Source organism: Psammomys obesus, unplaced genomic scaffold (assembly GCF_907164565.1).
Source record: "Psammomys obesus unplaced genomic scaffold, mPsaObe1.curated_primary_1811, whole genome shotgun sequence".
NCBI lineage: Eukaryota > Metazoa > Chordata > Mammalia > Rodentia > Muridae > Psammomys > Psammomys obesus.
This window is the reverse complement of record NW_026596125.1, coordinates 3,392,792-3,419,141: the sequence shown is the minus strand read 5'-3', so window position 1 is coordinate 3,419,141 and position 26,350 is coordinate 3,392,792. Positions and strand designations below refer to the sequence as shown.

Sequence of the window (26,350 nt, the reverse complement as noted above, 5' to 3'; positions counted from 1 at the left end):
ACTCTTTGCTTTCTGTGCCTTGGCAAAAATTATAGTTGCCATCACAAGACCCTTTACAGCTTAATAACCTTTACTTTTACTGCTTCAAAAAGGAAGGCACACAGTGGATGATCTCTAAGAAGTAGGACAGACTGCTCCTCAGGAGGTAAAGGGCCTTTCCCAGAGCCTCCTGGGGAGAGGAAGTGAGAACAAGCTCTTACCCAAAATGGTGCCATAGTACTGTTTTAATCCCACTGGCGCTTCCTGACCCTAGAGGGTTAAATCAGTAGGGCACAACGGCCATCCCTCCCTTTCCCCCCTCCCCCACCCCTTACCTTTAAAAAGTTAAAAAATGTCTGCAGTCAAATCTCTTAAAGGGGCGGTGCTGGTGAACAGTACTCTTGGCACGAGTTGCTGAGAAGGCTGGCTAGGGGCGTGAGTTCGCTCCACCAGCACCAAAACACTGAAAAAAAAAATGCGAGCAAGCGAGCAAGAGCGAGCGAGTGAGGGCGAAAGAGAATAGGGGGGGCAAGAAGAGGGGGTCAGATAGACACACACTTTAGATAAGGACAATTAGTCACCATCGAGAACCAGTAGGGAGAGAAGTTTAAATCAGGGGGATTTAATGAGGTTGCTCTGTGCTTTCCCTGAAGCCATGTCCTCCAGCAGCTCCTGCCCCCCCTCGTGCCTAGCCCTGGTGGCTCTCTTCTTGGCTCTGTTGCTCCATTTCTCCCTCTCCTTCCACGCTGGAGACAGGAGACCCTTGCCTGTAGACAGAGCTACAGGTTTGAAGGAAAAGACCCTGATTCTACTTGATGTGAGCACCAAGAACCCAGTCAGGACAGTCAATGAGAACTTCCTCTCTCTGCAGCTGGATCCTTCCATCATTCATGATGGCTGGCTCGATTTCTTAAGGTAAGGCAGGGGCTTCGATGGATCATTTAAAAATTTAAGTACCCCCACCCCCATTCTCTTCCTATCCCCTGCTCCAAAGGGGGAAGAAAAAAAGGAGGAAGAAGAATACCAAGAAGGAGGAGGAGAAGAGGAGGAGGTTCAGCAGCAGCAACAGCAGCAGCAGCAGCAGCAGCAAAAAACCGATCTGTCTTTCAAAGAGAAAAAAAGGAGGTTTTCCCCCTCCTGGAATATTTGCTGTGAGGCTGTAACTAGTGATTGAGAAGAGCAATGTTTTCTATTAAGATGCACATGTTTGCAATGCAGAAGGCATTTCAGAAACTTATCAGTTATGACTGAAAAAATGTTGTGCTTACATATATCCACAATTAGTCTCCCCCTCTGAAAAAGAAACAAGAGGTTCAGGGAAGTTACAAAAAGGAAGATCTGGAACAACAAAGACTCTATAGGAGTGTTGTGTGTGAGAGAAAGCAGCGTGCATGTGTCCGAGTGTTTAGTTGGGAGAGTGCATGGAAGTGGAATTTGCCACGGAAAAGGAAAGATGGTTTCATCAGTTCTCACTCCCAGACAGAAAACCAATTTAAGGAGAGTCCTGAGCGGTGAGCAAGTTGAATTGGAGTTAAATTTTTTATTTTGTATTCTCCGCTGTCATTACCAGACTTGACTTTGTAAGACACTTTTTATAGATGGAGCCCTTCCCCCCTCCGAACTCCTCTTTGAGTTTTCCTTGGTAACTGCATAGTTTAGTTTTTCTTTACAGTATGGAAAAAAAAAAAAAAAACTGTTGCTCAGGTCGTAGTGTATATCGTACTCGATCCATAAAGGTCCTAGAAACTCTCAAGGGGAAGCTTTGGGGGTTTTGAACCCGAACCCGGCAGTGTCGGATTAGCAAACCCGGAGGCTGGAACTCCCTGGCACTCCAGTTGAGTTCGCCCTCTTCCCTGGTTGTTACTATTATGACAATTGAGCAATCGCGATACCTTCCAGCCAGGGAAAGTTGCAGGGAGGGAGACGTTGGAGATAAAAAGAAAAAAAAAAAAAGTATGAAAGAAAAAAACCTCTGACTGCGAACTCCAGGTGTTAAGGTTTTGAAAATTCCCTCCAAGCTGGAGCTTCAGTTTGGGCTTTCAAAGAGCTTAGAGTGCTTTCCATCTCGTTCCAGATCCCAGGCTGCGTCCCCCACACATCTTTTAGTGAGCATTTTTCACTCAGAGAAGTTCGAGTTTTGCTTTTCTGGGTGCACCCGCCCCTTAGCGCTCAGCCTCAGGTCTGCAGACGCAACAGGTAGCTGTAGGCACTGCGCCAAGAGCTGCTTCCAGGTCGGGGTAGCACAGCCCAAAGAATCGGAGGTCGCCGCCACCACTGCGAGGCCGTTTCGGGGTTCCAGAGGGTACAGTTGCTGGGGGGGGCAGGAACAGCGAGCGCTGCACTCGGGTTTCATCCTTGAAAGCTTTTCTGTGCCGCAGAGCGCTTCTCGAACTCATCCAAATGTGGGGTGCAACAGAGGTTTTCCTAAGTGCACGCCCCACTTGCATTGCACTCCTCCAGCTGCGCGGACTCCGAGTTTCTTCCTCCTCCTCCTTAAAAATGTCAGCTTGTTCGCGCTAAATATTTCCCTGCTGCAGAACAATTCTGGAAGGCAGCTTTTCGGGGAAGAAGCCGTGGCGGGGCGCATTTGCATTGGCTGTGCAGTCTTTATCCGGAAGGTTGGAAGTGCGGCGTTTCCCTGGGGCCGCACTCGCGCGGACGTCCTTTCTGCGCTCAGCCGGCCCACGCGACGCCTCAACTGCGCCTGCCCTGCAGCTCGGTCCTGGAGAGCTCAGCCAGACCTTAGGGCCAGCGGAACTCTCAGGGCAGACGTGTATCGTCCCAAAAAGTATCTGAAAGTGGAGTTTTTGTTTATTTCTGTGCCCTTTGAATTCACCTCCATTTTTGATACTCTTTAACGTCACCATTTTGATTGGGATTCTCACGACCTGAACTAGCAAAGCGTTAAAAACTGTGTAGACGCGGAACTCCACTCAACAGCTGATTTCCTCAGCATTTACAGAATCTGCCGGGCTAGTTCCCAGTTACTTCCCAGAGTAGCAGTCTTTGGTTTTTAAAAACCTATTGATGGAAATGCTGAAATTGAGTAGACCCAAATGCTACTGTCTGGTACTCCAAAATTTCCCGACGCTTAAGTTCCAAAATTCGCCAGTCTCTCTCCCTCCCCCTCCGTCTCTCTCTCTCTCTTCCTCTCTCCCTCCCTCCCTCTGTCCCTCCCTCCCTCTCTCTCTTTCTCCCACTGTCTCTAACCCAGCGCTACCAAACCGCAAGGAAAAAGAAAGATAAAGCCCCAGTTGGGGCCAAGAGTGGTGTGTGTGTGTGTGGGTGTGTGTGTGTGTGTGTGTGTGTGTGTGTATGTGTGTGTGTTTGTGTGTGTGTGTGATGGGAAAATGCTCTTTGTCTTGAGATCAGACCAAATTATTTTAAGTACCAAAAGACACAGGTTTTACCCGGGATTGGGGAGGGGATCCTCTGAAAGGCAAGGGTTTATCCTGGGAACCTCTCTGAAGAGTTGGGAAGCTACACAGTTACAATGTAACAGAAGCGGAAAATCAGTTTTGGCATTAAAAAACAAAAACAAAAACAAAAACCTCTTGACTTTATGTGCTATGCCTGGGTTTAGAGAAAGTAGGCCAAGTTTTACCATTTTGGAGGTTACTATGCCCTTGGGGCCAGGGAGGCAACGCGGATTTCAGCTGGGAAGCTTGGCAACCGTCAGAGGCTGGCGGTCCGCTCCTTGCGCGCCTGTGCCAGAAGCGCTTTCCTGGTAGTGGCAGAAACCAGCCAGTTGCGCCTTGGCCTCAAGTTCGCCGCAAAAGTGCTCCTACCCCAACACACAGAACAAACCTATCTACCTCCAAGCCTTTAGAAACCGGTTCTTAGGGCATCAAGGCGTCGGTGGGAGGGCGCAGCTGCGGCCAGCAGGGTCAGGAAGAACAGCCCTTGGGAACTCAGAGACTGAGGGTAAAGCGGGCAGCAGAGCCGGTACAAGGAGACGCCACAGAGCAGCCGGCTGCCGGCTCGGCTGCAAGCTAGAGTGGTTTAGATAATAAATCTCCCGCCAGGTCTCCTGCAGGGAGTGAGAAGGGGCCCTGCTCCCTGACCAGTGCGCTCTAGCCTTCTCCCGGGATCCTTTCCTCTCTCTTTCTCTACCCCTGCAGCTCCAAGCGTCTGGTGACCCTGGCCCGGGGACTCTCGCCCGCCTTTCTGCGCTTCGGGGGCAAAAGGACTGATTTCCTGCAGTTCCAGAACCTGAGAAATCCGGCGAAAAGCCGCGGGGGCCCGGGCCCGGATTACTATCTCAAAAACTATGAGGATGGTGAGAAATTTGGTCCCGATTTTGAGTGTTGGAGGAACTTGGGGGTGGGATCAAGCCGTGTGTGTGTGTGTGTGTGTGTGTGTGTGTGTGTGTGTGTGTGTGTGTAAGGGGCAGGGGCAGACTTGGAGCAGAGCAGGCTAGGGTTCACTGGGAGTGTGAGACTCCTGAGGTGACTGTGCAAAGTGAGGTCCCCAGGTTGTCCAGTCCAGGCTGTCTGCTTTTGTGCTGGGCAGTAGAGTCTCCAAAATTTTGGAACCTGTAGGCCCACATTTCTGTGGGCTAGTTTGAGAGCTTTTTTTTTTTTTTTTTTAAAGAAAATTCTAAGCACATGTACCTTTTGTTTGTCTTGTTTCTTGTTTTCCTGGAATGGGAGACAGAGATTTAACCTTTTTTGAAACCTGTTCAAAAATTTAATGGAATAATACCTTTTAGATTGTTCCACTGTTGAGGAAGGTTTGGAAATCTTTGCATGGTTTTTCCCTTCTTTGGACTGCCCAAACTCCAGTCATATGTTTTTCTTCAGTATAACAGTGGCATTGCAGATGTCAGCTTTCTTTACAGCCAGAATCAGATGAGTTAAGTCTTACAAAGGCTTTGAAAACTCCAAATTCTATTCCTCTGCGAGAGGCCAATTATTTTAAATTTGAACAATTTTATTTTTATTAGAAATAAATGAAAATGATATTTAAACTGTTAATATCTATGAAATTTTCAGTATAACCAGAGAGATAAAATTTCTTTCAGAGATGGGTGGAAATTGCATCATCTTCAACCATTCGTGCTGTTAAAGGCTGTCTAAGAGCCATCAGGGTCTCTTTTTTTGGTGTGTGTGTGTGTGTGTGTGTGTGTGTGTGTGTGTGTTGAGTGTCTCTCTCATACAGTTTCTTCTCACAGTGTTAGTATTATTATTTTAAAGAACTGGGCACAGGTTTTCAGAGTCTTCTGGATTTTGTTACAACTTGTTCTTATAAATCACCTGAACAAGGAGATATCTTTGTAATTTTGGGACTGAATGAGGAATTTGTGTGTGTGTGTGTGTGTGTGTGTGTGTGTGTGTGTGTGTGCGCGCGCGTGTGCGCCAGAGTAGACAAAGGGCAAGACTACAGTTTGTTGAGTTTGAAACATTCCTAAAACTTACTCAGTTTGCACCAAGAGTGAAAGTGTTTAAGAATCCATTTTTTAAAAGGTGAAAGTCACTGCTATAAAATGTGATTTGCATGCAGATCTGCTAGCAGTCAGCATGAGACACTGAAAGGTAAAAGACAGTCTGAACAGTAACAGCCTTGGTGCTGACCCATAGTCTCAGCTCTTAGGGTCACTGTCAGCTCTGGCATCAGACAGGAGATGGGCATATTAATAGTTTTCCTGAAAGATGCTTTTTGTTCAAGTTCATTAAGACCATTTTCTCTTTAGCTTATGGAAAAACTTGTAAGAGCTTCAGAAATTGCTGGGAGGGGGAAAAACAATTTATGTTAGAAATGGACTTTTCTTTAAATCTTGCATTTAAAATTCTGCTAACCTTTCATTGAACACAGTGGATTCTGATGAAAGAGAAGAATACAGGTTATTTACCTTTATGAAAAGAGAAAGTAGGCATCATGAGGAGAAAAGAAATTGGCAGATGACTGTGTCTGTGAAACCTCACAGAATTAAAATTAAAAAGCAAAAAGCAACCCTCAAACCCAAGAATAGAAAAGTCTATTTACTTTCAGTCCTTCCCCTACTCAGGGTCAATGTAGGATCACCCCAGATGGACTTTTCTCCCTACCCAACCTGGCATCAAACACCTATAAGAGTATAGTTTTTTTTTTCTTTTTTTTTTTTTTTTTACCATGCCAGAGGGAGTGACTTCTCTTATCTTTAGTTTTTCTCTTTGCCTGCAAATTTTTCCTGAACTTTCTTTTTCTAAATATTCTTCAGATATTTACAGTGATACCTGTATATTTTAAAGATGCATACCTTCAAAATAACTTGTCTTTGGTCTGGGCACTAGCCTCATAGACTACCTGGATTTAATTCTTTGAAAACTTTCTTTAAAGTTAGCCCTTCCAGACGCTAATCTGTTTTATTGCTCCTAGCTGAACTCTTCCTGATTTATGTCTCTCTGGTAATAGGATGCTCTGAACTACATCAGCAATTGAGGTTTTACCAGAGTTAAAGAGAGTAGGAATGCCCTATTCTTGCCCTTTGATGCTCACATATCCTTAAATCACCCATGCTGTCTTTGTTGTTAAATGTTACATTGCAGAATTTAAGACAAAATTGTTTTGGTATAATAACAATTTTACTAACATTCTATTTCCTTGTCACTTTTTATCCAGTAATAATTTTAGTCATTACAGACAACTCAAAATAATTAGATTCATTTAGTAAATGGCACTGCATTACATACTTGACCATCAAGGCAGCTTATTAAAATACATTCACTTAAACATGATATTAAATAACAATTTGTGCTCACAAATACAGTATGAAACCCAATGATATAATGAAGAAAATAGGGAGGTTAGGCTTAGAAAGCTCACACTGTAGGCCTGGATCTAACTCTTAATGAATGTGTCCTGGGCTTACTGCTTCTCAATAATATGTGGGTGATGATAATACCTGCTGTGCACTTTTTTTCTGTGAGGATTATAAAAAGGTAATTTATAAATATTTTGATGACAAAGCACTATAAGAAAGTTAAAGGATTTTAAAATATTTATATTTAATGTTATAAAGTGTTAGTAAGTAGTGATTAAGATTAAGAGAGAGTGAATTCAGTGAGAAAAGAAGGAGTTTGATGTAAGGAACCATTTGGGAGGAGTAAGAGAATATAGGGATACTTTAAGATAGGGAAAGGAGATGCCAAGGAGAATTTTGTGTGTCAGGATTAGAGAAGAGATTGAACTGCAGCTCCAGCCTGTCGAAACACATACTTTTCTAGTTAATTCAGTAATATTGCTGCATTGTTGTTAATTTTTTCTTGAATTAATAATGCAATTAATAAGTTGTGTGGCTTTTATTTTTCAAATACTTTTGGAGCACAGTAGAACAATTATACTTTCTTGAACTTTGTGAAGCCATCATTTATATATCATTTGGTACAATTACTTATCTTGTTCTGTGATGGGGTAATTTGAATTTCATATAAGTATGGTAATGATGGAGGGAGTAAAACAGAGTAATGTTTTAAGCCCTGTGAACCTCACCTTTGCCTAATTCTCTCTGTTCTATGTGATGTGTTTTATTTGTTTTCCACAATATAATCTTGGGCAGACATTTCCTTAAGTCTGTTTTGTTCTAGCCTACCCCTCTTCATATGTCTTCAGTGTGCTTTATTTTCATGGTTCTCTCTGTATGGCTGTAATGAAGATGTATACTATTTATAATACATATTAAACACTCTATGTCTAAAAATATGTTTATCATGTTACCTTTTTTTTTTTTTTCCTAAAAGGCCTTATTTGTGGATTGCTTATATAAGCTTTTCAAATTCTTCTATATGGAGTTTAAAGTCTTTCACATTCAATGTTAACTTTTCCTACTTTTCATATAAGCTTTCGTTATTATATGGAATTTCTGTGTTCCTTTTAATGTGGCCTTCCTTGATTATTCAGATCTCCTTAAAGGACCTTCTCATCCTAAAACCAATTTTTTTTTTAAGCTAGTATATTTCTGCTTGAATGTCTTTTTTTTTTTTTTCCTGGCTCTGTTCAAATGTCACCCCACCACACCTAATTCTTTTTTCAAGACAGTGTTTCTCTATGTAGCCTTGGCTGTTCTGGACTCGCTTGTAGACCAGGCTGGCCTTCAACTCACAGAGATCTGCCAGCCTCTGCCTTCCTGAGTGCTGGGATTAAAGGCATATGCCAGTGCCACCATGCCTGGCTCACACCCAATTCTAATTTGTTTTTGTTTTTCTGAGACAGAGTTTCTCTGTTTTAGCCTTGGCTAAACTCACTCTGTAGCCCAGGCTGACCTCATAGAGACCCACCTGCCTCTGCCTCCGGAGTTCTGGGATTAAAAGCGTGCATCACCACCACCCAGCCACACTTTTTATTTGTACAGTCTCTTTTGAACAGGAAGTTCCAAGTGATCTCTTCTTATTTTGGAAGGCATGCTTTTATTTTTTATGTTCTCTTGGGTCTTTCTGCATATGTTCCCATATATATGTTTCATTTACCTTTCCAACTAAAATACAAAGTATATTGTAGCTAAATATCATATAATTGACACATGATAGATCTTCAGTAAATATTCCCAGGTACTTTATTATTTAGAAAAATTTCCCAGTAGTTTAAGAGTACTGTGGAAAGCTGTAGGAAGATAAAAGTGACCAATTAATAAGGAGTTAAGGCATATGTAAAGATTCTTCATTCTTTTGTCTCCCTTGTATGCATTCATAAAGTTCATTCTTAATGCTACTTAAATGACATTTTTCATTATTTTAGCTACATATACATAGTTTAAAATTTTTGTTCATCAAAGTTGCTTTGCTTCCAGGCTACACATTAGGCCAATTTTACCATTAAATTAAAAGCTTTGCATTGGGGCAGCAGTAACTCTTACTGTAAGTAGCTTTTTTTATTTTTATTTTTGCTTTTCCTTGTGTGCAGTCTGTAGTTCCCATGTCTGATTTTCCAGTTCCTGATATGATAGTGCTTTTTCACAATTCTATATAAATTTTATTTTTTTTTATTTTTTCTTATTTTTTCTTTTCTTTTCTTGGAGACTTTACAGAGAGCTGCTATTCTAAACAATGAATTTGAGCATACTTTGCTAAACTCTAAGGCATGCTACAAATATTATTATTCCATTTTATTTAGGAAGTTTCTCCAGTTTTCATGAAGATCAAGTTGTGAATTTCTTTCTTTCCTATTTTATCGAGACACATGACATAGGATTAGCAAAGTTGTAAAAAAATACATATATTGCCTTGAAATTATACAGTGTTCATTATCTCATTTTATTTTATATAATGTTTCTCAAAACTCAGTTAATAAAAACAAAATATTATTAATTATCTACTTTGGATTTAATATTATGCTAAACAATGAAAAACAGAATATAAAATATATAAAAGATAATGTCCCAAACCACCATTTAACATTAGTGTTGTTTTTGGGGAAATCTGTAACTTATTGTTGAAATAAATGAGCAAAACTTTAAAGCAAAACAGGCTATTTACACTGCCTTATAATATTTATTAACAGATGATAGTGCTGGTTTCAGTATATGGTCATAGTCTCTTCCTGTGTGAAGAGTTAACACCAAGGTAATAAAGAATTAAAACCTAAGGAGAACAAATTCGTTTGCCCAAGTATAACAAGAGTTAGGTATCTGGCCTTAGGTACCAATCAGGTTGAGTCTGTAAATGATGGTAGATTTCAGAGATGTGAGGGCCATAGCAGCTCTATTTTTAGTAGACAGAATCTGGAAACAACCTAGAATGGATACAGAAAGTATGGTACATTTATACAATGGAATATATTCAGCAATCATCTTTCAAATATGCTTCATAACTCAAACTTTATCAAGTGCAGTTACTAAGACGTACTTTAATGAAAGGGTATAAATGGGCAGAAAAAGATACATGAAACCAAGCATCATTGAAAGCCCTGGTTGAAATGTGCCCTTGAAATGAGGCTATAGTAATAGCTCACTGGAAGAATATTTCCCTAGTATGTACCAAGACCCAAGTTTACATGCACAAGAAACATGAGCAAATCTGGGAAGGTCAACAGGGTGGGGCTAGGTAAAAAAGGTGGGGAATAAAAAGGGAAAGTGGGGAAGAAAGATGTCCTTTCTGTCTCAGTACAAAAAGAAAGAAAGGAAGGAAAAGAGAAACAGTATTTGTTTTACCTGTAGAGTCAATTCTATTTTACTATATCTAAAATTCAAGATTCTCAAAATTTGATCTGGATTTAACCAAACAAACTTTCTTACACACATATATAGTCTTCCCTTTCTTTTTAAATTGCATATCTCATGTCTCCCAAAAATGTATTTGAACACCGTAAAAACAAATTTAAATAAAATTAACAGCAACATGAATTTGTCAAACTTCAGATCTATGTTTTTCACCAAGTCAGAGAAAATAAATGAAGACCAGGTATCCCTGTCATATTATTCACAGGCAATCTGTCTAATTTCTTGTACCACATAAACTTTAACACTGAATAACGGTATTTCTCCTGCCAAATTTATTAAAAAATTTCCTCATGTTATCCTAAGTTCTGGGAGACCTTATAAAAACTAAGTTTTTCCCTTCAGCATTTCCTAGGCTGGTTTACCTGCCAAGCCTATGGTCAGGGTTTTCGGTGGCAAGAGCCTTCTCAAGAGTCCTTCATTAGGCCTTAGATGTTCATCAGCTCAACCTCAGTGCTTCAAGCATTTCTTGACTTCAGCTGTCTCAGCTGTTTCACATTCTCTCTGAGCACTCACTGAATGTTAGGGCCGAAGGGGAGGAAAAAGGAAGAGGAGATGGGAAGATGAGAGAAATTGGCATTTTGTTTTATGTATTTGTCTGTGGATGGTGATTTAGACAAAATGAATACACACACATTCCAGACTAATGGTATGAATAGATAGTGAAAGTTTTGTCTTTTGTCTTTCATGTTCTTGTTAGAGTCAAATCCGTTCAGTATTCTTTATTTTGGTAAAGTGAAAAATAGTAATTTTTCTTATTTCAAGAAATATTTGATTAGTGATATGCTAAGATTGTGCTAGATTTTGAGGCTGCTAAGAGGACTAAAACATGAACAAATACTCTCAGAGCACTATGGTCTTACATAGTCATTATACTTTTACAATAATCTCCAATATCATCTTTTGACTTTATTCAGGCTAATCTTTATTTAGGTCTTCTACCTATGTATATAGTAGATGGTATACCTGCCACCTGGGATCCACATCTTACCTTTTAAAATTAAAAATTTTACTTGTCTTTCATAGCTCTAAGTCCACTTTTTCAATAGCCTAGTCCTAACCTAGTGTGCACTAATATTTCTTCCTCAATTTTTCTAAATTTTCTGCACATAAAATCTAATTTAGTGCAGGTACTTCCAATGTATACTTGATTAACTTAAGCAGATTATTTTTTTATCTTTGTCAATTTACCCTTAAAGCATATTGGCCTTGATAAACACATAGAAATTAAAATAGACATAACCTTCATCATACTTAATGGAATCAAAATATTTTTGTTATTTACAAAGTTAAACATATGTATTTTGTTTTTTTGTGGCAAATAAATTGAAGAGTGAAAGATACAAGCTTCATATTTAGAAAAATGAGGTGGATGTGTGAAATTGTTATAATTGCTCTGTTTTCATTTTTTCGATTTATTTTATTTTATGTGTATGAGTGTTTTGTCTGCATATATGTATGCGTACCATGTGTGTGCCTGGTGCCCTCTGAATTTTAAAGAAGGTGTGAGATCTCCTGGAATTTCAGTTATGGCTGATTGTGAGCTGGGATGCTGGGAACTCTACTTGGGTTTCTGTAAGAGCAACAAGTGCTTTAACCACTGGACCATCTTTCCAGCCCCAAATCGCTGTTTTAATATTAGTTATTATTGTACTATGTTAAATTTACAAATAAAGCATTATCATAAGTATGTATATATAGGAAAACATAGTATATATATATTTATTTATTTATATACATAAAATTCATTACTCCATACAGTTTCAGATGTCCACTGATGGATTAGCATATATAACCATTAGGTATTGGGAATGGTTGTATGTATGTATGTATGTATGTATGTATGTATGTATGTATGTATGTTTTTGTTGAGGGAATTAGATTTTAAACCGAGTTCTTTTAATTTGTTCTGGAAAGATAAAGTGTACTGAAGAAAAATGGGATTGTAAAGCTAGGAAAAGGTAAATTATCCAAATTTGTATAATTTTTAGATTTTTTTGAAGAATGACTTTTTCCACATAACAATAATAATTGTAGTACTCTATATTGTTGTATACTTTCTATGTGGAAGGTACTATTTAGAGCAGTTTACATGCATTAGCATATTTATCCTATCATTAATCCTGTGAGGAAAATCTTTTGATTTAATGCTATAGATTAAATTGTGGTACAGTGCAGGTAATTGTTCAAGGTCACCTACTCAATGCGTTGTAGAGCAGGAACTGAATGATGTCATCCATTAAATTTGCAAGCTCAAACTTTACCTCTTTCTGTGAGATTTACAGAGATATCAGTGCTAGTCTCTGTTTTTATAACAATTTTGTACTATTGGGTTTGTTGTTAAATCTTCTGAAACCTTCCTTAAATTTAAAATGAAGACAGTTAACTCTGTAGTCTCTAAATAGTGTCTGAGTCTAATATTCGGGGAGATATATACTTCTTAAGACACACCAGCAAAAATTCTTATAAGAACAAGAAAAAAATGTAGTCATAGGTCAAAGGATATAGAAAAAGCTTCTAGGGTTGTTATAGCTCAGAGAAGGCAATTAATTAAGCAAGAGCTGAATTAATCGGAATAGGAACCCAGGAGAAGAGGTTTTAGCTTGGCTTTTGGGTCAATAATAATGTTAGTAGTAGTTATTGACCTTTGTTATAATTTTCTTTGTATTGCTGCGGCCAAAAGCAGCTTGAGGTGGAAAGGGCTTGTTTGTCTTCCGTGTCCTGAGCACACTGCATCACTGAGAGAAGGCAGGACAGGAATTTAAAGAAAAAGCCTGGAGGCAGCAACTGACACAGAGACCATGAAGGAACACTGCTTAATGGCTTGATGTCCATGACTTTCTCAGCCTGCTTTCTTATACAACAGAGGGCCTCCTTGTCCCTGGGTGACACCGCCCACAGTGGCCTGAGCCCTCCCACCTCAATTATTATCAAGAAAATGCCTTACAGATATGCCCACAAGGCAGTCTGATGGAGAAAGTTATTCAATTTATATTCTCTCTTCCAAGGTAGGTCTGGGTTTGTGTCAAGTTGACAAAACTGAGCCAGCATAACCTCTTATTGTGTTTTTACAAAGTGAAATATAGAGTAGTTAATACAACTAGGATTAGAATATATTCTACTCACCACATTTTGTTTAGATAAGAGAAAAAGATCTGGTCTTTTATTTATTGAACATGCTCATCCATTCACTTTTCTGGAACCTGAAAGCCACGTGTTCAATCATTGTGGAGCATTAGAAGAACTATGTATCACATGCACATTCAATGGTTTGTGGGTTAGGGTACAAGGTAATTGTTAGATAACACAATGAAAACATAATTATAGGGGGATTATAATTATAGGGGAACACAAGAATAATTGAAAGAGATGATTGCCATCTTTCAGGAAATAATGAAGGAGTAGAAAAAAGTACCTGTGGACAGGTCCTGTAGTTTCCATTGGAATGAATTTATCATGGAAGCATATGTATTGGAGGAATGATGGAAATGGAGCAGCTGTGTTAACTGAGGTAAGGGATGGCAACAAAGAGGTAGATAAGAATTTTTGAAAAAATATTCAAAAACCTTAAAAAGTTGTTAGGTTATTTAGGTTTTGGTTTATTTTCCCTCCAAGTACTAGGCATCATGGAAATTTGTGAAGGGAAAAGGGAACTGACAAAGGTGAAATTTCAAGAAAGCTGTTTCTTCACTGCTTCTTTGTTATCTTTCTTTTAAACTGAGATCTGTAAAAGTCAATAGATAACCTTTTAAATAGCTACTTGAAATTAAGAACCAAAGGAACCAAGAGATTATATTTTCTACATCATCTCAGGGCTGTTTAAGTAACCAAGCTAATAATTGGATGAGCCATGGCTGATTCCAGGACAGTCTCACTTCAGGTTGTGATTATCCCCACTCTGTCCAGGCACAGTGACATGTTCTGTGGTAGTGGCTCGACCTGAAATTACTTCTCTGGGAGGCTAGGATGGTACTGTGCTATTTGTGAGAGCCATGTCTGCTTGTATGTGTGCTAGAGTTCAGTTTTGACCTCAATGGTTCCATGTTTTGAACTATTCTTTATTGACAAACTCAAAAAGGGGGGAGGGAGTTTGCAGAATGGCATTCTTAGAGATCTAGGAGCCAAATCACAGATACCATTTAGACTAGGACCTGAGCTTGGGGTGAGGGTAGGAGTCTAGAGAACAGCCAAAGGATAGAGGAGATTTTGAGAGTGTCCTATCAGAGGCCAAAATCACTGCTGAGATTTCCAACAAATAATTTAAAAGGTTTTCAATTATCTGTTACAACACACTTAACAAAAGGGAAATGGTGTGTGCTTTATTTACTGTGTAGGAGGCCTGTTGTAAGTCAGCATAATTGAAACTAGAACAAGCTTTCTGGTGATAAAGTGACTAAATCATCAACTCTTGAGAAATACAGACACCACTAAGATAAATCTTGTGTCTCTCATTGGTCTGAGATAGGTATGCTATTCTCAATTGGGTGTTTATTTTCCTATAATTATTTGAAAACAAGATTGTAGACTTCTGGTCTAGCTGTTAGGAACCCCCTTGGAAGAATAGATTTTTAAGCAAATCCGGTAAGATTTAGATTAAAAAGAAACTCCAGGCCAGACTTAGCCAAGTTAAAATCCTTAGGTGAAACTGAACACGTAACCTAAAACCATTGGAAAAATAAATGCTATTGTTTCCTAGAACATTTGTAAAAACCAGTGACTGGCACCCTAGTCCAAAGGCCAGGATTTTCAACAACTTGCACCAGAAAACTTTCTTCACTAGGGTTTTTTGTGTTAGTGGATGACTGAGGTCTTTTGTTTCTTCTATTTTCCTCATGGCAATAAAGTAGAAATTTAGAAAGCTTTCAAAATGAACTTTTTCATAGATGTTATAGCCACAGGTTTTAAGTTTTCATCACCTAAATGTGGAGCTGAACAATTGAAAACTTGGGGTGGGGGTAGAAAAGAGAGTTGAAGACACATGTGGTGTGTGTCAAAAACCAGTGTAAATCAGGAAGGTGTGCTGAGGGGATTTCCTGTATTACAGACTGCAGAACTAGTCTTCCTGAACTTTCCATCAAGAAACTGCAAGTAAGGTGTGGGCTTTTCTGACACCTTGGAGAAGTGGTTTGCCCTTTATTTGACACTGTGTGTTTCCTTGAAGCTCCCAACAACTCTGCAGCAAGAAGAAACTTTGTCCTGAGGATAATGTACTCTTGTATTACAGCAGGTACTTATCTGTATTATGGACCCACACTAGTATTTCTCAGTATTCACTTTGCCTCTGCTGTGGAAGTATTTATTTCTTGGTTTATAAGTGTGGCTGTAATACCATTTATTGAATACTTAAATTTCCCAACTACTGGGTACTGCAAGTTCTTCAAAGGCGATCAGTTTTGGTTCTCATTACCCAGTGGAGCAGTGCCACTTACTAATTGTCTCATTTGGTTTAAGATTAAAGTTAATTACTGCTTCCCACTTCTGATTCCCCATTAGAGTTAGCCAGAGAAACTTAAAAACTTTGGGTCCTAGGTAAATTAAGTCAGTTTCTAGGGAGGAGCTCCAACATTACAATATAAAAACCCAATCGTTTTTCCTGTGAGTCTAAAGTGCTCACCTGATAAGAATCTCTGCAACACTCCTCCATTGCTGGTGGGAGTGCACACTTGTTCAACCACTTTGGAAATCAATCTGGTAGATTCCCAGAAAATTGGGAATAGCTCTACCTCAAGACCCAGCTTTACCATGTCTCAGCACATACCCAAGAAATACCTCACCACACAACAAGGATCTTTGCTCAGCTATGTTCATAGAAGCTCTATTTGTAATAGCCAGAAACTGGAAACAACCCAGATGTCCCTCATCTGAAGAATAAATAAAGAAACTGTGGCACATTTACACAATGGAATACTACTCAGCTATTAAAAACAAGGAAATCATGAAATTTGCAGGCAAATGGATGGAACTAGAAAAGATCATCCTGAGTGAGGTAACCCAGACCCAGAAAGACACACTGGGTATGAATACTCACTTGTAAGTAGGTATTAGGCTTAAAGTAGAGGATAACCATATTACAATTCACAGACCCAAAGGAGCTATGAAACAAGGAGAGCCCAAGGGAGGATGCTCGAATCTCACCCAGAAGGCGAAGTAGAATAGTCAGTGGAAGTGGTTGAAGAGATAGAACAAGGATAGGAGAGGGAACTGAGGGAAACAGATATAGGATGAGCTGGGGCCAGAGGACAGAGAGCTTGCAGAGAGAAGAGCAACCATGAGCGGGGCACTTCTTAGAGAAGCCGGAGACCTGCAACAGGGTGGGCTCATGGGAGGATATGGGGGTGACTCTAGCTGAAACCCCTAGTGCAGGGGTCATGGAGACTGGAGAGGCCACCGTTTAACCAGACAGAACTTCTGGTGGTGAGAGGGGAACACCAACCCACCCACAAAAACTTTCATCCAGAATTTACCCTGCCTTCAGGATATGCAGAGAGTAAGACAGAGCAGAGATCAAGGGAATCTGTAACAGATGCCTGACCCAATCTGAGATCCACTCCGTGGGAGAGAGCCAACTCCTGACTCTACTGATGAAGCTCTACTGTGTTTGAAGATGGGAATCTTGCATGTCCTCTGAGAAGCTCTCCCCAGCAACTGAGAAACAGAAACCAAGACTCACAGCCAAACATTGGGTGAAGCATAGGGAGCCTTGTAGAAGAGTAGGGGGGTGGGGAGGAAGCATAGAATGACCTGGAGGGGACAGGAAGACAGAGGGGGAGGGGACAGACAGGAGGGGAGTGACCAGAAAGAGAGGAGGGAGGAGTCTACAATTGAGATGTAAAGTAAATAACTAACTAAAGAAAAAGAAAAGGAAAGAGAAGAGGAGGAGGAGGAAGGGGGGGGAGAAGGAGACTGCGTGAAGTGATTTGTCTAAGACTCCTTAGCAAATCTAGAGCCCAGGTGTTGCCAAATATTTTAGAATGCTTGAACTTACAGTGTGTATATTCATCATTTGGGATATGGTTAAAAGTGAGTTGCCACTTTCTGACACATTTTCATGCTATGTTTATGCTACTAGTTTGCAGACCACACTTGAAGCAGCGAAGCTTGGCTGTTGGATACTAACATTGATGGTAATGGTAGCTAGAAGGCAGCTCTCAAAAGGCAGCAGTAGATGGGAGCTAGGTAGAGCCTCCATCGATTTTGCTTTAGCAATGATAGTAGGTGGGTTAAGTGTACTGTTTTGTATGGGTGACTGCACGCTTTGCTAGCTCTGTACCATCTGATGACAGTTATTACCCTGTTCTTGAAGTTCTTAGAATATCAAGCCTAGTGAAACTTCTTTGAATGAAGTGTCACCGAGGCATTTTCATCTGGTAGAGATATTACAATTGTTAAATTGGTTGGCTATTACAACTCCTTTTTTTAAATTAAAAGTTAATTAATTAATTTTATTTCCGAATGTATACAGCATGTGTGTGTACAGATGCATGCTATTGTGTACATGTAAAGTTCAGGTGAGAACTTTGTGAAATAGGTTCTCTCAGTCACCTTCACATGGTTCCTGGGGATCAAATGCAAGTCCTTGTCCACCCACCAAATGACTTTACCCACTGAGCCACCGTATCAACCTAGTTAGTTCTTTACTTAAAGGAGGTGAAGCTGGAGTTCAGATAAATAAAACAATTAAAAATTTAGATATTTTCGGAGTTAAATTCTCATTTAATTGAGCCCTGCTGTTACCATATGCCAACCCTTCAATATGCTTCTCTTCTAGGACATAAAAATAAAGAAGACATTGTCCTAGCCCTTTAAGAGCTTGTACTTTATCAGAAAAAATGACAGACTCAGTAATGGTACAATAGATACAAAACAGAGGCATTTCTAAGGAATAAATAATAAACTACTCCTGAAATAGTTGAAGAAGATTTCAAAAGGTCTTATCAGGTAAATTTGCTGTTGTTTCTGATTATTGAAAAATGTTTGTAACTGGTCATGAGGCTATTGATGAGATTGTAAAAGCTTTTCAGTTTAGAATGGATTTGTAATTTTGAAATTGAAGATCCATGTGATTATTATCATTTACATATATATGTATATATAAATGCATTTTTCTGGAATCTCCATAATGCCATCAGCCTACTTTTATTGAACACTTCCAAGATGCTTGCCACTATGCTATGAGCTTTATGATCATTGTTTTTTTTAAGCTTTATTGAGATGTAATTCGTTTTGTGTACAACTCACATTCCACTTAAAATTTGCAGTTCAGTAACTTAGTATATTCCTAGAGTTGTGAAACTATTCATTATAATTTCAGAACATTTTCCTCACCTCTAAAGAAAACCTTTTAGTCCTTAGCTATTTTCTCATAACTCCCCTCTTCCCCCAGTGTTAGGAACACCAATCCTTTTGTTTTTCTGGATAGTTCAGACCTTGGAATAATGTATGTAATAATACTTTCTGATTGAATTTTTTTTTTGGGGGGGGGAGTTACGTTCTTTATAGTTCTTTATAGCTGTCTTGGAACTTGCTGTATAGATCAGGATGGCCTCAAACTCATAAAGATCTGTCTGCCTCTGCCTCCCAAGGGCTGAAATTCAAGGCCTGAACCACCACATCTGGCTTGTGACTGACTTTTTAAAACTTAGCACAGTGTTTTCCAGTGTTCATCCTGGTTCCAACATATGGCAGTACTTGATTTCTCTCTTTTACTAAATTATAACCAGCCATATAGATACACATGTGTTGTTTATCCATTTATCAGCCTAATGGACATTTGAGTTTCCTTTTTGACTCTCATAAATAGTGCTGCTTATAAACATTTATATGTAAGTTATTGGATAGACATGTGTGTTCCTTTCTTTTGGACATATACCAAGGAATAGAATTATATGCTCGGTCATATAGCAATTATATGTTTAAACTTTTGAAGAACTGATAAACATACCCAATGATTGTACTACTTACATTTGAACCAAAAGGTATGAGGGTTTCATTTTCACATCTTTGTTATTACTTTTTATAACTCTTTTTGGTTCTAGAAATTCTTAGTGCATATGAAATGGTATCTTACTGTGATTTTGATTTCTAGTACCCAATGGATAATGATATTCAGTGTCTTTTCTTGTACTTTTGGCTGTTTGTGAGACCCTTTGCTTTTTTTTTTTTTTAATTATGAAGTTGTTAAAAGAATATATTCCAGATATGCAAGTCCTTTGTCACAGTTTTCCTGTAAATCAGTGTCTCTTCCAGGTTTTTGGTTTCCTTGCTGGGTAGTCTAGGCATGCTTCCTCCGTTTACCTTCCAAATGCTGGGATTATGGGTGTAGCACCATACCTATCACGGTGTGGTGATGCTTTGTAATGCCTCAGAGGTAAATTCTTTATTATTCACATTTTATGGAAGAGAAATTGAAGCTCAGAGAGGTTAAATCTCTGGCTAAATTCTATATTGATAATAAGTAGCAGAACCAAGACATTGTCCTTCTGTCCACTTTGGTGGACTGTTTGACTCTAGTACTTTATTCTTAACATGTCTTTCAGATTCCTTTTTCTGAAAAAGCTTCCAGAGCACAGGTGCTCAAGGAAGAACATAAACCTTCTAATCTCATTTTATTGCCTCTTTCCATGGACAGTAACATTGAGTAAGTTATTTACTTCAAACTGCAATTGAGTGTGTGTATACCTCAAAGGAATTGCCTCCCAAAGCCTTTATGACGTAGGATGCTGGCTATCCTTTGGTTATGGACTTTGTGATCTTAGGTGGCATAGGCATGAGCTCATGGCTGGACAATGCATATGTAGTCATTGTGTAACTCTGTGTCTGAGCTCACAAAGGAGCTTATTAGTGATTTCCTCACAAGTTCTTTCCTCTTACTCAGGTATAATGATTTAAAGTATTTTATATCAAGGATGTCTACTTTTTCTTCTCTGCCTCTGCCTTTTGGATTTTCTTTAGCAGTCTTTTACTTATTATTATTATTTTTTTAATCTTTAAAATTGAAAAGTCCACCTGATAGACAAGGATCAGAAGGAAGAAGAGAAAAAAAGTGACAGTCATAAAATTAAGGAAATACATGAAGATTGTTTAGATTGCAAGAATTTAAAGAAAAATAAACCACTGCTAAATGTCGTCCATGAACCACGCTGTATTCTTGCCCTTCATATTTATTTTTTAACTATGGACCATGCATGGAGAGGACCTAGACCCTCTGTTCCAAGGAAGTCCATTGGCTGCTCAGTTTCCAAATGGGTTCCCTAGTAAGGGGTACAGGGGCTGTCTCTGACATGAATTCAGTGTCTGGCTCTTTGATCACTTCCTCCAGGGGAGTGCAGCCTTGCCTGGCCCCAGAGGAAGATGATGTAGCTAGCCTTGATGAGACTTGATAAGCTAGGGTAAGATAGAAGGGGATCCTCTTCTATCAGGGGACTAGGGAAATGGCATAAGGGGAGAAGAGAGAGGATGGGGGGGACTGGAAAGAGAGGAGGGAGAGGACTTCAGAAGGGATACAAAGTGAATAAATTGTAATAAATATATAAATTAAATTAAATTTAAAAATAAAATAAAATTGAAAAACAAAAACATAAAAAGACGTTTAATGGGACCACTAGTAAAAGCTGATAAGGTGTACTGTGTAAGCAGCAAAGCATGAGTATTTGCTTCCTGGCTTTGACTGTTATATTGTGGTCCTTTTGAAAACCATGTTCCCTTTCTTTCATAAAGTCCACACACACCCATGTGTTTGAGAGTGTTGAACGCTGAGCCATTATCTTGGCAATTGATTTCTTCACAGTTCTGTAGATGAGGAAGGGTGTTTTTTTGTAATAGTCTAACAACTTTCTTTATAAATTTAAAATTACTTTAAACTAAAAAGAAAGAAAAATAGCCAGTAAAAAAAAAAAAAAAAAAAGGAAAGTAGGCGAAAACAAGAAACAGGACAGGAGCCTACCTCAGAGGGCCTCTGAAAGACTCTGTCTAGCAGCGTATCAAAGCAGATGCTGAAACTCATAACCAAACCTTTGGCAGAGTGCAGGGAATCATATGATAAAAGGGGGAGTTAATATGACCGGGAGAGGACAGGAGCTCAACAAGGTCAAAGTATATCAGGGCACGAGGGTCCTCTATGAGACTGTTTCTCCAACCAAAGACCATGTATGGATATAACCTAGAACCCCTGCTCAGATGTAGCCCATGGTAGCTCAGTATCCAAGCAGGTACCCTAGTAAGGGGAACAGGAACTATTTCTGACATGAACTCAAGGACTGGCTCCTTTACCTCCCCCTGCCCCCGAGGGCGGAACAGCATTGCTAGCCACAGAGGAGGACATTGCAGCCAGTACTAAAGATACCTGATAAGCTAGGGTCAGTCAGATGGACTGGGAGGAGTACCTCCCCTAGCAGGGGACTTGGAAAGGGACAGGGAGGAGATGAGGGAGGGATGGTGGGATTGGGAGGGAATGAGAGAGGGGGCTATGGCTGGGATACAAAGTAAATAACCTGTGATGAATATTAAAAAAATAAAAATTAAAAAAGTCCATTTTTATTTTGACACCCAGTCTTATCTCTAAAAAGATGTTTCTGTTAGTTAGTCTGTCAGTGTATTGGCTCGTTAAATGTAGTGTCAGCTTTCTTCCCAGCCTGTGACTGCCTTTGGTGTCTTTAGCCTTTGGTCTGTTACTGTGCTATTTGGCCTTCTGCTAAAATGGCAGCCTTCTAATTGGAGCCAGAGATGATGATGCTTTAAAAGAAGAAATAATTCTTGAGCTTCTACCTTTTGCACGGTGTTTTATGTTTTTATCTTTTAAAACAAAAGTTATATGTGTTTATGTATAACATTATGTTTCAAAATATCTATACATTGTGGAATGGCTCATTTAAACTAAGTAACATATACATTAACTCACATCACTTATATTTTTTGTGGTACATTTAGTATGATCTTATGGTAGCTTATCTTATAGAATATAAGATATTCTTATAGAATATAAGGTATCTTATAGAATATTTTTAATATTCTGGAGAACATTTGCATTGTTTTACACAATGGTAATACTAGTTTATGTTCTCAACACTATACAAGGATTTTCTTGTTACCATATCCTGTCAACCTTTTGTCTTGTTTTCTTGCAGTGTTGGGGATTGATTTCACGGCTCTGAACATGTCAAGCAGGAGTTCTACCAGTAGGCTACACTCTCTAGCCTTACTCTTCTTGATAATATATATCCAGCAGTTAGGATTTCACTGTGCTTTTTATTTTCATGGTTAGTGGCAATAAACATTATTTTAATATACTTATCAAGCCATTTATACATTACCTCTTGAGAGAAAACTGTTTAGTTCCTTTTACTATTTTAAAATTGGATTGTCTTCTTGTATTGAATTAAATTCCTTTGGAATATTATTCTGATATCAGATAGATGATTCTATTCTAGAGCTTGCCTTTACACTTTTGCTTTTTTCTTGCCAATTCAGAATCTTTTCAGTTGGTTGTAATCTCATTTGCTTACTTTCTTCTCTTTCCTTTGCTTTTGGAGTTACCTTGTATCACTGTCTAGACCACTGTCATAGAACTTTCATCTAGGTTCTATGAATTAGCAGTTTCACTGTTTTAGTCATTAATATTTAAATCTTATGTTTAGTTACTAGCTAAGTTTGAACTGACTTTTGAAATAGCATTTCCCTATTTAATGTGTATGTACATGCCATAGCATGCATGTGAAGGTCTGAGAATAGCCTGTGAGAGTTTGTTCTTCCACTCATGTCTCAAGGGTTGAATTCAAGAGATCATCCTTGACACCTAACACTTCAACCCATTGGCCCTGAGTTGGCTTTTGTATATGGTGTAAGCTGAGGACCTAATTTCTTCTGCATCTGGATTCTGGATATCCAGTTTTTAAAGTGCCATATATTGATGAGACTAACTTTCCCTGTCCCATGTTTTTAGCATCTTTGTTGAAAATAAGGGAATGAATGAGTGAATTTGTTTCTGAGTGTTTTTTTTCTGGCTCCATTGATATGTATTTTAATGCCTATGTTTTACTGTTTGGTTTCTATAGATTTGTTCAAATTAGGTTGTGTGATGCTTAAAGCTTTATTCTTTTTTCCCTTAGGATTTCTTTGGACATATATATATTAGTTTCATATGAAGCTTAGGGGTTGTTTTTCTGTTTCTATGAAAACTACTATGAACTTGAGATGTAATATGTCTTGTAACACAAGACCCAACCTGGAAGGTGAGAGTTCAAGGATTAACTTGACACTGGATAGATCTGAAGCCAGTGTGTTTAGGAAGCAGGGCAATGAGTGAGGTCAGGGTTGCTAACCTGGCTGTGACTTATCTGAAACTTGGGACACATAGATTGAGCTGTATTGGGTTTGTCTGGGGCACAAGTCTATCCTGGAGGCAGAGGTCTAGCTTGGTGGCAGGAGTAGTGTGGAATTTGAGATTGCTGAGACCAACAACAATCTCAAACTTAGGGAACTGCACATCCCTTTCGCAGGGGTCATATATCAGATATCCTGCATATCAGACTCTTGCATTATAATTTGTAACAGTAGCAAAATTACAGTTATGAAGTATAAATGAGCATAATTTTATGGTTGAGGGTCACTACAACATGAGGAATTTTTGTACTAAAAGATCACAGCATAAGGAAGGTCGAGAACTACTGGCCTAGAGTCTGAGTATGTGGGTCTGGCCTGTTGCTAGAGCAGCCCAAAGATGATTTTTCTCACACACACACACACACACACACACACACACACACACACACGCACGCACATATATATACACACACACACACACACACACACACACATATATAATGTATATTCGAAATACTAATCATCTAACAGATGTATAATTGGTAAATATTTCTCCCATTCTGTAGGCTCTACTTTGCTGGAATGATAGTATCCTTGTAAAGGGATTTCTTAAGAAATTAAATTAAATTAGTGTTTGGGATTATACTGTAGGATATAGTAACTTGAGAGTTAAATTAAGAATTTCGGATGTTATCCTTTAAGCAAAGATAAAATAGTAAAGGAATAATTGTGATTAAGAAAATTGTATTTGGTAACTTAGGAGGATTTATGTAATGGCAACTCAACTCATAGAATAGAATATAACAGTGGGGTATGGATGTATAAAAGGACATCAGTAGAAAGGCTACAAAAGAACAAAACAAAGAGGTTCTTAAAAGGATTCAAGAGTGAGGTAGGATTGATTACATCAGTGAGTCAGGAGTAGAAAGAAAGGGATAGTGAAGAACTTGTTACAAAGAAAAATGAACTGAAATGAACACAAAGTGGAAGACTTTGTCTATTTCTTTTTGAAAAAAAAAAATGGATCATACTGCTTACAAACTAAGGGATGAATAATGTGACCATGAGTCAGCCATCATTTGTAAAAAGTTCAGTTAATGCGTAGCAATGTTTTAGTTCCTTTGGCTTACCTGGAAATATTTTCTCCTTTCCTACTCTTCTTCCTGTTATTTTATTTTCTGTTTTATTTTCCATGCCTGGGACTCCTCTTCTTTTTTTTGTCCTCTTTCTTCTTTTCTTCTAAACAACTCTTCAAAAGCACAAAATCAGAACATTTGGTAGTTAAGGACAATGTTAAAAAATGTTTCCCCTTAGCAATCTTCAGATTGCAAGAGAGATGCTGGAAGTTATGCGGCATGCCGGTTGTATGAGTGATATTCTCAGGTCTTCAAAATTTCCCTTTGCACTTGGGGAAATATATCTTGTATATGAACAACATATATTAAATTGTTGTGAGTAGGTGCTGAATTAATTGAATTAAAGGGTCTTTAGTGAAAACAAACAAACAAACAAACCAAACCAAAATCCCATTTTCCCAGTATTGGTGTTGGACAGAGAAAATGCTTTTGTATCTGAGACTCCCTCTGTGATATATTTATGTTTTATATGTGTACATAAATCTTGTTATATAAAAGATTTTTTCATATCTAATAATGTGTACATAAACCATCCTCGTCCTGCAGTTGTATATTCTTGTCTGTAAATAGGAACTAGATAAGTAAATGTCCTTGTCAGTTGTCATTATTATCATATTATTATTATTGAGTTGTATTGAGCATTTGATATAATCTAAATATTGTGCTAATTTTATACCCACTTTTTAAATTTTATGACTGTCTTCTGATGCAGATTCCATTTTATCATTGCACAAATGAAGAAGCTTAGGCCCAGAGCTCTTAAGTGGCTTGCTCAAGATTACATAGCTAGTTGGTAGCAGAGCGAGGGCAGGAACCCATAACATTGGAGCCAAAGGTCTAACATACTTGGTAAAATACTTCCAAGTGCATCAGTAACAGGTACAGGTGGATAGGTAGCTTAAGTTTTAGGACTTACAAGCCATTGCATAATATTGTATCTCCTAAAGAGAAATCTGGTTTATAGACAAGGAATTATTTACAGAATGTTTAATATCATGTTTCCAGGTGCCTAGCACCTTAGTAATATGGAGTATATTTAAGTAAGTCAGTGATTAATTATAGTGAGTCACTCTGACATCTTTCTTTCTTCCTTTCATTTTTTCTTCTTTTTATCTTTTCTCTTTTTCTTTCTTCCTTCCTTCCTCCACCTCATTCTTCTCCTTGCTTTTCTCCTTCTCTAATTTCTCCTTTTTTCTTCTCCTTCTCCTCCTCATTCCTCCTTCTTCTTTTTTCAGTCTTTTGAGACAGGGATTCTCTGTGTAGCCTTTTCTGTTCTAGACTCAGTTTGTAGACCAGGGTGGCATCAAACTCAGAGCAATCTACCTGCCTCCCTGAGTGATTAGAGGTATGTGCCACTGCACCCAGCTCACTCTGACATTTTTAAATTTAACTTTTTAAATAAAATTTTCATAAAATATATTTTGATTATTTCCCCTCCCAATATTTCCAAGAACCTCTCTACTACCCTACCCACCAACTTTATGTGCTTCTAATCTCTCACTTAAAAATAAAACAAAAGGAACAAAAGAGAAGAAATATAGACCCCCCCAAAAAAAAAAAAACAAGTAGAAGACCAATAAGGTAAAAAATGCCAAATAAAGCAAAATGAAATGGAAAGTCTATTGAGTTTATTTTGTGTTTGTTTCTACTCTTGGGCATGGTGATGCACCTGCTGTGGAGTAGTTGATACACCTAGTGAAACTTCATGGAGAAAAACGATTTTCCCTTT

At 38.6% G+C, this 26,350-nt stretch overlaps 1 protein-coding gene across 3 annotated transcripts in view; it reads left to right on the top strand.

Moving 5' to 3' along the window:
* Positions 1-590: 590 nt before the first annotated feature.
* Hpse2 (heparanase 2 (inactive)) overlaps positions 591-26,350 on the top strand; it is a 618,971-nt gene continuing 593,211 nt past the window's right edge. For all 3 annotated transcript variants that reach the window (XM_055591606.1, XM_055591605.1, XM_055591604.1), the window contains exons 1-2: positions 591-894; positions 4,101-4,258. In XM_055591606.1, coding sequence (XP_055447581.1) covers positions 605-894; positions 4,101-4,258 — 448 coding nt within the window. In that variant the 5' untranslated portion in view covers positions 591-604. The remainder of the gene's footprint in view (positions 895-4,100; positions 4,259-26,350) is intronic.